At 41.6% G+C, this 13,065-nt stretch overlaps 1 protein-coding gene across 6 annotated transcripts in view; it reads left to right on the plus strand.

Moving 5' to 3' along the window:
* Nucleotides 1-13,065, plus strand: part of RAP1GAP2 (RAP1 GTPase activating protein 2) — a 1,112,678-nt gene that overhangs the window by 309,666 nt on the left and 789,947 nt on the right. The window contains exon 1 of one of the 6 annotated variants that reach the window (XM_073667808.1): nt 11,970-12,158. The exons of the other annotated variants lie outside the window; for them this stretch is intronic. Coding sequence (XP_073523909.1) covers nt 12,142-12,158 — 17 coding nt within the window. The 5' untranslated portion in view covers nt 11,970-12,141. Of the gene's footprint in view, nt 1-11,969; nt 12,159-13,065 lie in introns of those variants that run through there. 6 annotated transcript variants of the gene reach the window in all.

The following is a 13,065-nucleotide window of genomic DNA, read 5'->3' on the forward strand; positions in this document are numbered from 1 at the left end:
TCCCCTCTGTCCATAAGCTAGGATGCAAGTCTAACCACTGGTACCCCTCCCCCAATCCCAAGAATGGGGCTCAAAAATGCCAAGTCTGAATGTAGTGGTGGAGGAACATGAGCAACACCACTACATTCATCCCATGTGGGTTTTCTGGAGATTTCCATGTACAAAGCTCATCTTTTATTGGCAGTCCCATAGAGAATGAAAGGAGCGTTGGTGCACATGCCCAACTACTGTTTTATTCAGATAAGGCTTTGCAAAGCCCTGTTCTCACTATCAGTGAGGTATTAGGGGATGGGCTGCCACCAATCAGTAAGGCATAACCTACCTATGGATAGGTAAAAACTTCTAAAGATGGATATAACCCTTTAAAACAGACATGTCAAGAAAGCTGCAACCAAAATTGCCAGCATGCCTAGCAAATACGCAGAGAGAATCTCATTAGTTGAGCGGAAAAAGCTGAGCTTCTCCTCAACCCTATCCACCTCTCAAAGTACTTGATGAAACGTATGACATTCTGTACATCGCCATGGCCGGAAAATAAGGCCAAGAAGAATGTATGGGATGTCAGCAGAAAAGAAAAAAATCAGATTGAAGGTACATCAGTAAGTATATTAGAAATCAATCTGACAAGCGATCACAATCCCCAATAACATACCATCATCGTAACGTATTAATATACAGTACAGACCAAAAGTTTGGACACACCTTCTCATTTAAAGATTTTTCTGTATTTTCATGACTATGAAAATTGTACATTCACACTGAAGGCATCAAAACTATGAATTAACACATGTGGAATTATATACTTAACAAAAAAGTGTGAAACACCTGAAAATATGTCTTATATTCTAGGTTCTTCAAAGTAGCCACCTTTTGCTTTGATGACTGCTTTGCGCACTCTTGGCATTCTCTTTATGAGCGTCAAGAGGTAGTCACCGGAAATGGTTTTCACTTCACAGGTGTGCCCTGTCAGGTTTAATAAGTGGGATTTCTTGCCTTATAAATGGGGTTGGGACCATCAGTTGTGTTGTGCAGAAGTCTGGTGGATACACAGCTGATAGTCCTACTGAATAAACTGTTAGAATTTGTATTATGGCAAGAAAAAAGCCATATTTATCATATCAGTAGAACAATATAATGTAGTCATTAGCACCAAGCAAATACAAGGCAGCTTGATAGGTAGAGCTCACCTGAAAGCTGCCTTTCTCATCACAGAACCTGTCATCTCTTTATTCCTGAAGAGTGTCTCGTGAGTGTATATTATATCTCTGATTTTGAATAGCTTCCTCCTTCCACCCCCGAAGGTGTGTTCCAACATGCAATCAGCTCTACATATGGTTTACAAGGAGCCCTAGCAGCCTTCAGTAATTACTATTCATACTTGAAATATGAAGCACAATGTCATATAATGTACATCTGATTTATGATACGTGGGAAATAAAAGCTATGTCCTTAATAAGGAAGGCTCATCCATTACTTTTATAAATTGGAAATTGTGTGGCATCCAGCTGCTGATTGTAATGAATCCACTGGTTGACTTGTAGAGAGCTCTTACCTCTGAAAGGAACGGCCAAGGATAGGCGGAGGTAGAAAACAGTTTCTGCGAAGAGAGGGAACAGGTGGATAGAAATGTTGCCAGCTATGTCATGTTTAATGTTATTTTAACTTGCAAAACCTTCTTCATATTGCTATAAATCTCCATTGTGTCTTGTATGATGAGAGCATTTATGTACATTTATCGCTTTTTAATATAGGAAATAAGTGGTGATAAAATGAAAACTTTATGTACACTATTTGAAGATCAGTCTAAGGTATTTTGATCACCCTCTTGTCCTATACTGCTACTCCTGACAGGGCACCTGAAGGGTTTTTTGGAGCATCATGGACCCTTTACTATTTTTCTAGGGATAGTGACACATCCATTCATGTTTCGGTGCGCAGCCCAATTCCACAGCCCCTTCATTCTGTTATTCAGTAGGGCCCTCAGAGATTATCCACCCACCAACCACATATTTTTATCCTATGTTAAAGGGAATCTGTAAGCAAGCATAAAACGACTGTTCAAACCAAGCACAGGGGCTCAGTGCACCTTTGCTATGGCCCAGTAGTTCAGTGCACCTACCTTCCAACCTACTTGTTTTTCATCTATTGACAGCTCAGGCTTTACAGAAGCTGAAGGAAGGGCGAGAAATTCATGCCTAACAAGAAGGTGGCAAGATACTTTAAACTGTTTGTCCACGCCAAGGATGAAGCGAGTCCCTGTGCTTGGCTGGAAAAGTCATTTTGTGCTGACAGTCTCCCTTTAAGGATTGACAATCAATGTATTTTTGAGGAAAACTTTGTTTTTCTAAAACCCATACCTTACGCTAGCACTTGCATCTATATCTTATTGCTTTATACGATATTAGCATTATGTTTTACTATCATATTCTTATATGTGAATTTTTTTATTTATGATAGAAAAGAAGACCTATAACTAATTTAATAGTAGACATGATTTATCTTCTCTTGTCTGACAACTCCAAAACTTCTGAGTTTAGCAGATGTTATTGTCACATGCCCACCAGGACTTGTTATTGTGACATCTACTTTTGTCGCCAGGCACCACCATATCCATTCTGCGGGCAGCGCTGGTGATTTAAGATACATTGGAGCCAGAAGCTCTTGACGGCGCGGGCTCTGTCCAGTTGCTAAAATTAGAGTGGCTGGAACCTGCAGTGCTGTCCAGTCTGACAGTATGGGTGCGTGTGCTGTCAAGTTGGAGTTCTCAGCTCCTGCTCCAGACAACTGTAGAGCACCAATTGCTGGAAGCTGTCAGGTATAGACATTGTGCTCCTCTGACTTAGTCCTGACTTTTTGGCTCCTGTGTAGCTTCATTGTTTTCTGTTTTGCCTTGATTACCTCCGGCAAGAATTATAGTGGGAAGGAAGCATAGAAAGTTATAAAATATATGGCACATAACTTGACTTAGTCACAGCAGGATGATGTAACCTCTGATAGCGACATTGTCAGTTTGAGTCAGTGTTCTGCACAGAACGATGTGCATTATTAGAAATGACTAAAAGGGATAATTTTTGGACCTTTTCTTTAAGTTTAAATAACTTGAAAAAGTTTTGCATTGTGTTGTTAAATGGTCTGTTGGTTACTGTTGCTAGCATCCGTTTCAATCGTGAGGTCACTTTGACATTACTAAGGCGGTATTGACATTAAAGAGGCTGAAAAGGGTTAGATACATTCCTAGGAGACTTCAGAATGTTTTCTTACAAGAGTTGTAGTTAGATGACTGGATGGTGAAAGAAGACAGTGAAGAGAAACAATGGTAGTAGTAAAAAAAGACAACATTTAACAGTTAGCTAGGCTTCCTTTAAAATGTCATGTTCAGTTTTCAGCCCTACTTCTTTATATAAATTTTCTGGATAAGGCAAATTGGCTTGTAGTGCCCCCATTCCTTGCATCCCCTATGTCAGTCAGCACCCAGGACTCTGATCACCCCCACTTCTCGAGCTGTACTCCAGCACTGGTTACTTGTTATCCCCGTGTCTCTTACTAAAACAAGCTTCTGCTTTAATTATCTATGAACCATTTTATATTTTAGGTAGAAATGTAACAGTAATTAAGAGCAGCATCTATCAGCTTATGAAATGTAGTTATTAATTCCTGATAGTATTGGGCTGAAATAAATCTGTTTTCAATTTGCATGCCATGTATAATATCATTAATGTTTTTTTATGAAATCCTTAGATTTCCGAAAGGGAATAAGTAATGCCAGCAGGAACTCTCATTATCTGGCTTCTTAATTAGCTTAATTAAATATGTTGTGCTAGTGTATGAAAAATGTAATAACAACATAGGGAAGCAATATTTAAAGGGGTAGTCCTTCCTTAAATGTGTTTGTCAAAAACCATCTAGCTTCCAATAAAATAATAAAAGGAACCATACTCATGTTATCGATCCCTGACCAAACATGCATCTGACCTTTGCACTTAACTATTGGTTGGTGTGGTGATACAATTGCAGCATACCAATGAGTTGTTTTGGCAATTCCTATAGCTGCCATCTGGGTGTGTGCGTTTTGCTGACAGACATAAAACTTTGCAATTCAGAAGTATTCAATATATAACATCCACAGGGATGAATTTGTCAACAGTACATGGGCATGCAGTAGAAAATGGCCCAATGCATATGAATGATTTTCCACACATACTGCAACTTGCGTGATCGAGCTCCATTCTGTCGATAAGAGTCAGCACAATTGACAGATCTTATGGAACTTCTAGGTGAAGAAAATATGTCAGACCTCACTGGACGTGAGACATGACTGATTCTCCATGTCTTGGGAATTTGGACTTTAAAGGGTAATGTTTCCATGACACCTGCTGTGGACATCATCCGATATATGTTATAAATTGACAGTGATTTTAAAGGTAACCTGTCTCCTGAAAAAACGCTATTAACCTGCAGATATGGGGTTAATCTGCAGGTTAATAGTGTTGTGAACCTGCCCGGCGCCGGCACTTTGACCCATGCTGCCAGGAGGAAATTAATTTTATTCCTTCCGGTAGCATTACGGTTTCAGTCAGGGGGGCAGCACTGGAGTGGGTTCAGTTACTGCTCTGTGTATAGAGAGTAGTAGCTGTAACCGCGCCCCATCACTGACTGACAGCCAGCCCTAATGCTGAGTTTCTGTCAGTCAGTGTGGAGGGTGCGGTTACAGCCGTCACTCATTTTACAGAGAGCGGTGACTGGACCTGCGCCGGCGCCGCCCTACGTGACTGAAACTGGAATGCTGCCAGGAAGAATAAAGTTCAATTCCTCCCAGCAGCATGGGACTAAGTGCAGGCGCCGGGTAGGTTTAGAACACTATTAACCTGTAGATTAACCCAATATCTGCAGGTTAATAGCAATTTTTCAGTTGACAAGTTCCCTTTAAATACATTTATATGGCCCTCGTACAAACAATGCACAAAAATCCCTATGGATATGTTTCATCGTCACCATGGAAAAGCATGTGTTACTTACCTAATCCTGTTTCTGCGACATCTGTCTCTATTGTCATATATATTTATATACAAGAGATATACTGTAGTAGCATCAATGTTCTCTGTTGTAATCGCTACAATGTACAACTAAATTATGAAAAGGAAGAGACAAAAATATCCTTCAATACATGCAATATGTATTCTTTTTGACGATTGACAGGCGACATAAATGTGTAACGAAGGGCCACCCTCCCTTTCCTTTCTTATAATGATCTACCTCTTGGGAATCAGATTTATTAATCACAAGGAAAGTAACTCCTGACATGCAGTTCAAATGGATGACTATATCATCTACAACGTACTATATAATCTTATGTTATAAGTAAATACGTGGTTTATAGACATAAAAAACAAGTTGATAATTATATTTTGTACGGGGCGGATGGAGTTCACTACCTACAGAATTAGAGATGAGAGGATATTTTGAAATTCCAATTCGCTGACTTCATTGAATTTTCCCCAAAAATAAAATTTGAGGCAAATAAATTTGCATGACTCTCAACGCTGGAAAGCTTGTAAAATCTCTGAAATACATGAGGGTGGTAGGAGAGATAGAAAGAAACCTGCTGACCATAATACCTTAAAGGGGTACTCCGGGGACATATAACATTAATAGTGCTGCTTTCCATTTTCACAGTAGTAGTAATTCTGTGATGCAGGAGCTGCTCCTTGGTGCTCCTCCTCTCTTCTGGGACGTTAGGTCACACATCAGGGGGCATGGCCTGCTTCCCACTGCTAGCAGCAGCTAGCCCCCTGATAATATCTCCTTCCCTGCAGCCCTAGATCATGGAGGGGGCCACACCTCCTGATCTAGAACTGAATACAAGCTGATATTATTAGGGAACTGGCAGGTCAAGGAGCAGGACATGCCCTCGCATTGCCACCGGATATCGGACTGAATATTAGCAGACCATATCTGGGGGCTGGCTACTGCTAGCAACGGGGAGCATGCCACGCACCCTGCTATCTGACGTAACGTCCCAGAAGTGAGGGGGAGCATCAAGGAGCAGCTCATGCATCACAGAATTACAGCCTATGAGGATGGAAATCAGCACTATTCATGTTATCCCAATAGTTTATGAAGGTATAAGCATTAGGATAATTTTTTCATCTCTCCGGAGTACCCATTTAAACTATATAATGAAAGAGGAACCTGCTGACCATATGAGCTTACACTCTACAGTAGAGAGAGAGAAAGGGAGAACCTTGCTGATCATAAGAGCTTGCACTCTGCACTCTGCTGAAAAGAGAGAGAGGATCCTGCTGATCATAAGAGTTTACACTCTACAGGAAAAGAGAGACATATAAAATGGCTGTGGAGATGGAAAACGACTCTGCCATATAAGCTGTGCTCCACTGGGAAGCTATGATAATCAGCTAGATGTCATAGTTGCAGGGCATTTCTGGGAAGCTTACGCAACCACGCAAAAAGACCATAGCCCACTCTCTGGTGCTTCAGCAGTATGGGAAATGGTGCCGGACAAGTTTTTCCTTTCTTTTGCGAACCATGAATCAAATATTCGACTTGAACTTAATCCTCCACAGATTGATATGCTCATCTCTAGTAAGAATTCTAAAATAGAAATAGAAGTTAATCATTTATATTTTATCAATTAACAAAATACAAAATTAATGAATAAAAGAAAAATCTAAATCAAATCAATATTTGATGTGACCACATTTGAATTTAAAAACATCATCAGTTCTTCTAAGTACTCTTGCACATAGTTTTTGAAGGAGCTGAGCTCACCTTTGAGGTTGTTCCAAACATCTTGGAGAACTAACCACAAATCTTCTGAGGATGTAGGCTTGCGTAAAGCCTTCTGTCTCCATGTAATCCCACAAAAACTTGGTAAGTTCAGGGCTCTGTAGGGTCATATCATCACTTCCAGGACTCTTTGTTCTTCTTTACACTGAAGATAGTTCTTAATGACATTGGCTGTATGTTTGGGGTACTTGTCCTGCTGCAGAATAAATTAGAGCTAACAAGACGCCTCCATGATGGTATTGTACGATGGATAAGTGTCTGCCTGAATTTCACAGCATTGAGGACACCATTAATCCTGACCAAATCCTGAATTACATTTGTTAAAATGCAGCCCAAACTTTGATGGACCCTCCACCATGCTTCACTGTTGCATGCAGACAATTATTGTTGTACTGTTGTCCAATTCTTCTGTTGCAGCCAAATATTTCAAATTTTGACTCCTCACTCCAGAGCACCTGCTGCCATTTTTCTGCACCTTAATTTTTACTATATATTTTCGTGCATAGCTGAGTCACATGGCCTTGTTTGCACGTCGAAGGTATGGCTTTTTACCTGCAATTCATCAACAAAGACCACTTCTGGCCAGACTTCTCTGAATAGTAGACTGTTGTAGCTGGATCCTGTTGGTTGTTTCCAGTATTGAGCTGATGGACATCTTCTGATTTCCAGGGAAATCAGAAGATGTGTCTCTCATCTGCTGCACTAAGTTTTCTTTAATGACCACTGTATCTAAAGTCCTTAACGTTGCCCATTTCTTGGTTCTTCTTCAATTGAGCTTGAACGGCCGGCACATCTCGAAAGCCAAATCTGCATTGAAATCTTTGCCTGGGAGACACCTTGTTGATGTAGAATAACTGGCTTGAATGTTGTTGCTTTGCTCAGTGTGACATGAAACTGTCTTCGAGAACCTCACCATAGTAGCAGAGTTTGGGAGTTCCTCATCCAGTTTTAAGCCTCCTTCACAGTTGTTTTTGTTTCAGTTAACAGCTGATGATCATTATCACCTGTTTGGAATAACTGGTTACTCATACACCTGAAAATAATTCTAAAAAAATTCTGACTTTTGTGCGTGTGTTCCTAGAACAATTGATACTGTTTTGAAGGCAAATGGTGATCACACCAAATATTGATTTGACTTTTCTTTTGTTCAATCACTTTGCATTTTGTTAATTCTTAAAAATAAACTTCTATTTTTGAAAGCATTCTCAAAGAGGTTGTTCAAGTTTTCCATGAAAGTCCACACAGTGTGCGCTGTGAGGATTCTCCTGTGCCAGCAGCAAGTATGCAATATGCATACTCCTTGCCACATTACGACTAGACATTCACAGCCTAGCTGAATACAAGAGAATTGTACGTCTAGTAGGAATGTGGCTGGGAGTAAGCATATTGCATACTTGCCTTTAAGGCATGTGCACATGACGCGCCCCCTGGGCCATGTTGTTAGGGATACCCGGAGCCGGATCAGATGGGGGTTGTAGTCTCCGAGTGGCTGCGACCCGGTCCGTGCCCAGGGTGTCAAGCTCAGTGTGTGGCAGTCTTTACAGATGTTATTAGTTCTTAGTGTCGACTACGCCACCCGTTGATTTGCGGTCAATACGGCCGCCGCTGCAGCAGGGTCCGCTGAGGCTGGTGGTATGTGTGCAGCTTCGGGTAGTATAACCCCCAACGGGAGGGGTATAGCCTCAGGGGGTCAGGTGTAGAGGATGGTGGTAGTGGTGGTGCAGTGTGGATGGTAAGAAGACTCAGAGTCGGGCTGTGCAGTTCAGGGTTTTTACTTACTGCTGTTCTGTTGGTCACTCTGGCCTTAAGTGACCGCCCGAGCCGTGCTGCGTCCACCAGGTCCTGGACTCGGCCAACCCCCAAGCAATTCTGGAGCGTGGTCCTGAGCTCCCTTTCTGACTGTCCTCTCTACTGGCCTTTCTCACCAGGGGTTCACTTATATCCAGCTCCCTCGGGCCTCTTGGTGGGTGCACCTCTTCGGGGTTCCCTGACCCTATACCTGGTGTGCCTTCTTAGTGGACTTGGTGAGGGGCTGCTCCACATGTACTGTCGCAGCCTCCGGTTCTTAGCTGAGGGTTGTTTCTCTCCTCCACTAATTTGGGATCCGGTTCCCTTGCGTGCCAACCCTTCACCCTTCTGTTCTAATTCTGGGTTCTTGGGGTTCCTTCTTCTCCCCCTCTGGGTCCTTCTCTTCTCCTCTCTCTCTCTTCTCTCTGCAGGCGCTCCTGGACCTCTCTCAGGACTGACTAACCCTCTACAGAAGACTGACCGACCGACCAACCCTCTACAGAAGACTGACCCTGATCTAAGATGGTTCCCACCTTATATACTCCCTCTATGTGTGAGCTCAGGTGACCATCACCCAATGAGCTCCTAGCATTACCCAGACTGCTCCCCCTATCTGCCCCTACACTACTGGGATGTTCCACCCCCCTCCCACTCCAGCCAGGGACAGACACTGTCGTACCTGCACATATACCTAGTGGGAGTACCATCGGTCTGTCCCTCGGAAATGGGATGTATGTAGTGTATGCAGCTAACTGAGCTCAGTTCCACACTCCATCCTTACCCGGGAGTGGAATATCACACCTCTGGCTTGAGGTGCAATACCCCTGTAGCAGCCGAACCCTCAGGGTGCTACACACACGTTAGGAAAAAACAGTGTTGGCAGGAAAAATGCTGTCTAAAAAAGGTGCAAAAATAAATTTAAATGGGTGAAAAATGCTGCAAAAATGATGAAAGAAATGACTTGCTGCATAAACACAACTTGTGAATAAGCCCTTATGCTACAGCATTGTTTTTCCACGCCCATTTAAAGCTTTTTCCCTGCACTGTATATTAATACTGTATATCTAATTTATAGATGGTAGATATAATAGATATATGTTCTGCATATTTATATGCTCACTGGTGTGTCTATGAGGCCTGCTCTCTACGCTTCATTGGGCATGTCTTGTCTTATTTTTTGGAATATATGTTTACAAAACAGAGAGTGATGACATCACTCTTCCCTGCACGGCTTCATTATGGATGCTGAATGCAATGTGATGCTTCAGAATGAAAGTCAGCACTACATAGGCAATGGCTCACAACACTGACAACACTTCTTAATGAATCAATGTGCACTGACAGCAGCAAAACATCATGCTTAATTTTGTCAGGTGAGGAGAAAGGAAATTCTGTCTTGTAATACTGATATATATTTAAAGAGGAATCGTCATTTTAATTTTCATGTAGAAGTAAATCAATAGGTCATGTGAAAATGACATACTTAGTAATATATCATATCAGAGAAATCTGCTTCTTTGTCCCCAAGGACTGATAAGTCATTATCAAAATTCTCACTTCACAGGTAAAATCTGTCTTCAGTGAAGACAGATTATTACATTACTGAGATAAGAGATGGCAGTTTGTGCTGATGAGATTCTATGTAGATGGAAGGGGCTCTGCCTCTAGCTCCTCCCTTCCCTTTGCAAAGAGTCTTATCAGTAGTAACTGCCATCTCCTATCTCAGTAATGGGAAGGTCTTTCTTCACTGAATACAGATTTTACCCTTGAATTGAGAATTTTGAGAATGAAAGCTCAGTCCTGACAGAGGAAGAAGCTGATTTCTCTGATAAAATATATTACAACGTTTCTTATTTTCATGTGTGTTATTGATTTATGTAATTAAAATGACAGCTACACTTTACGCTAGGAAAATGTATTAGGTGACAGAGAAAATGTGGCCCTCCCATGCCCACGAGTGTGAAGGTGATTGTAAAGTTTGGAAGATTATTTCCCTATATATAGAGAGGATTGGAGCGTGGGCCATGTATGTACTGAGGCGGGGCAGCAATATTTTCCAATGGCAGTCTGCCACTGGGACAGCATCTGAAAAGCAAAAAGGTAAAATGCTGAGTAATTTTATAGTTATTTTATCATGTATGACATGGTAATTTTTGGTAAAAAAAAATAACATCTCTGATAATGCTTTAAAGGGAACCTGTCACCAGAAAAAACGCTATTAACCTGCAGACATGGGGTTAATCTGCAGGTTAATAGCGTTATTAACCTACCCGGCGCCTGCACGCAGCCAAATGCAGCGGGGAGAAAATGAACTTTATTCACCAGCAGCGTTCTGTTTCAGTAATGGAGCTGGTTCTGTCACCGCTCTGAGTATAGAGAGCGGCTGCTGTAACCACACCATGGCCCTGACTGACGCTCGCTCTGCATTGGAGCCGGCTGTCAAACTTCGCAGTGTTTTAGAGTCAAACCTATCTGGCTGAGATAATACAGCCAGTGCCTGATACATGCTACCCGTGGATTGTGCAGCATTTATCAGTAGACAGGTTCACTTTAATTTTACCCGAAAATCTGTTTAACATGAATTTCACCTTATTTATTATATGTTTTAGGGTTTGAGTTTGTCGGACGAGTGCTACCTGTGGTTTTCTATGAGGCTGACATGCACTTCGATTTTCACACACTAACAGAATGGAGAAGGTGGAGAACCTTTTTTTCCCTTCCTGGTGTCACTCTGATCAAACAATGATCAAAATATGATCAACGTCTTATCAGAATAATAGTGCAGCTTTTCTTGGATTTGGAGAAAATGGTCGTATGACCCTACCCTACACATTTTTCCAACACGCGCGTGATATGATGGGAACATTCTAGTCTGCCCCATTATATTTGTAAATTCATCTTCTTTTGCTTCCCAATCTTCAAGTGTAAGCTTTGGCTCCAACTGTGATGTAGTAATAACCAGTGGCATCTCAGACTGGGAGTCCATCTGAAAATGCCCCCCTGTTATAGTGTCCAGGGTGTCCAGGTGCAGTGACTGTGGAGCTCCAGCCCTGGTGATGATAATAGGGTAGTTGTGCTGTGCATTACCCCGGACTCAGTGACACACGTCAGATCTGCCGGATTTGGTATTTTCTTGCAGTATAAGTTTCATATTCAATTAACGCCAGACAGAAACACTACAAGTCGGAAGCTCCGCATCAGCCAGAAAACTGGGGCTGTTCTCCTACCAACCGATATAGTTATTAATAAAGTCATGCAGGTGGTGCTCAGCTTCAGTGCACTTTTTTCCTTCTTCTTTATCCTCGTAAATCAGTTTTCATTAGTTCCCATGACAACCTGTAAAATTCCTGTTAAGGGAATTGAAATAGGAGAAAATAAGTAGACATTACAGTATGGAGTCGCATGTGGCGAGCAGCTGAACTGATCAGCCCCGAGCCTGATCTTCCCGTCGGGCTTCAGTTAATTGGTTAAGCTGTTCGGACTTCACCTGTGGAGGATTTGAGACGATAATTCTGGTCCGGGATCATTTGCTTCACTTCACCTTACACAATGTACAGGAGGTTATGGTAAGTTATTACACCCTATGCTTCTTTATTATTATTATTATTATTATTATTACTATTTATTTATATGGCACCATTGATTCCAATAAACAAACGGACAATGATAGACTGGTACAGAGGAAGGAGGACCCTGCCCTTGCTGGCTTACAATCTACAGGATGATGGGGAAGGGAACAGTAGGTTGTGGGGGGGGGGGGTTGCAGTAGCTCCGATGGTGTTGAGGTTGTATGGTCATTGCTGGTTGTTCTAAATATATGTTGGGTTATGCTGCCATTTCTAAACTGAAGTATTATTGAACCTGTCACCATTTCTGGTGTCCTCCATAGATATAACAAAGCTGAACTCTTCGGGAATGTATCCTATGTGCATTGTCATAACTCCGAGCTGAGATAATGCAGCGCATGGACCTGCAGTCCTATGTAAAACTGCAGGTAACACAGTGCATCATCTGCAGATTATAAAGAAATTAAAAACATAAATGTCGCTGATAGAACATGTCTTTATTAAAATTCACTGATTTAAGAGAATATAGGTAACCTATTAAGGCATTTTTAATTCACATTCTTTTTTCATTCACAAGTTCTTTCTGAGTATAATAACAGTGAGATTTTCACTCATAATACATTTTCATAATAATGACTTCAGTTATGACAATTTGACCCACTTTTATGAATGTTTTTTTTAGACATGTTTTTTGTTCGTTTTACTCCCAAGCTTATATGCTGTCATCTGAGGGAATTGGGTCAATTATGCAAATCACACTCTGATCAAACTAAGATCATAGTGTGATCCGATTCTCTCAGATGACAAGATGGGGAAAAACATTTCTCCATCTTCTCTTTTCTGTCAGTGCGCAGAAATCGGGCTGCACTCAGATGTCATCCAAGTGCAGTCCATTGTTTTCCACGGA

This window comes from Phyllobates terribilis, unplaced genomic scaffold (assembly GCF_046119375.1).
Source record: "Phyllobates terribilis strain yellow unplaced genomic scaffold, ASM4611937v1 Scaffold_2__4_contigs__length_985480577, whole genome shotgun sequence".
Taxonomy (NCBI): domain Eukaryota; kingdom Metazoa; phylum Chordata; class Amphibia; order Anura; family Dendrobatidae; genus Phyllobates; species Phyllobates terribilis.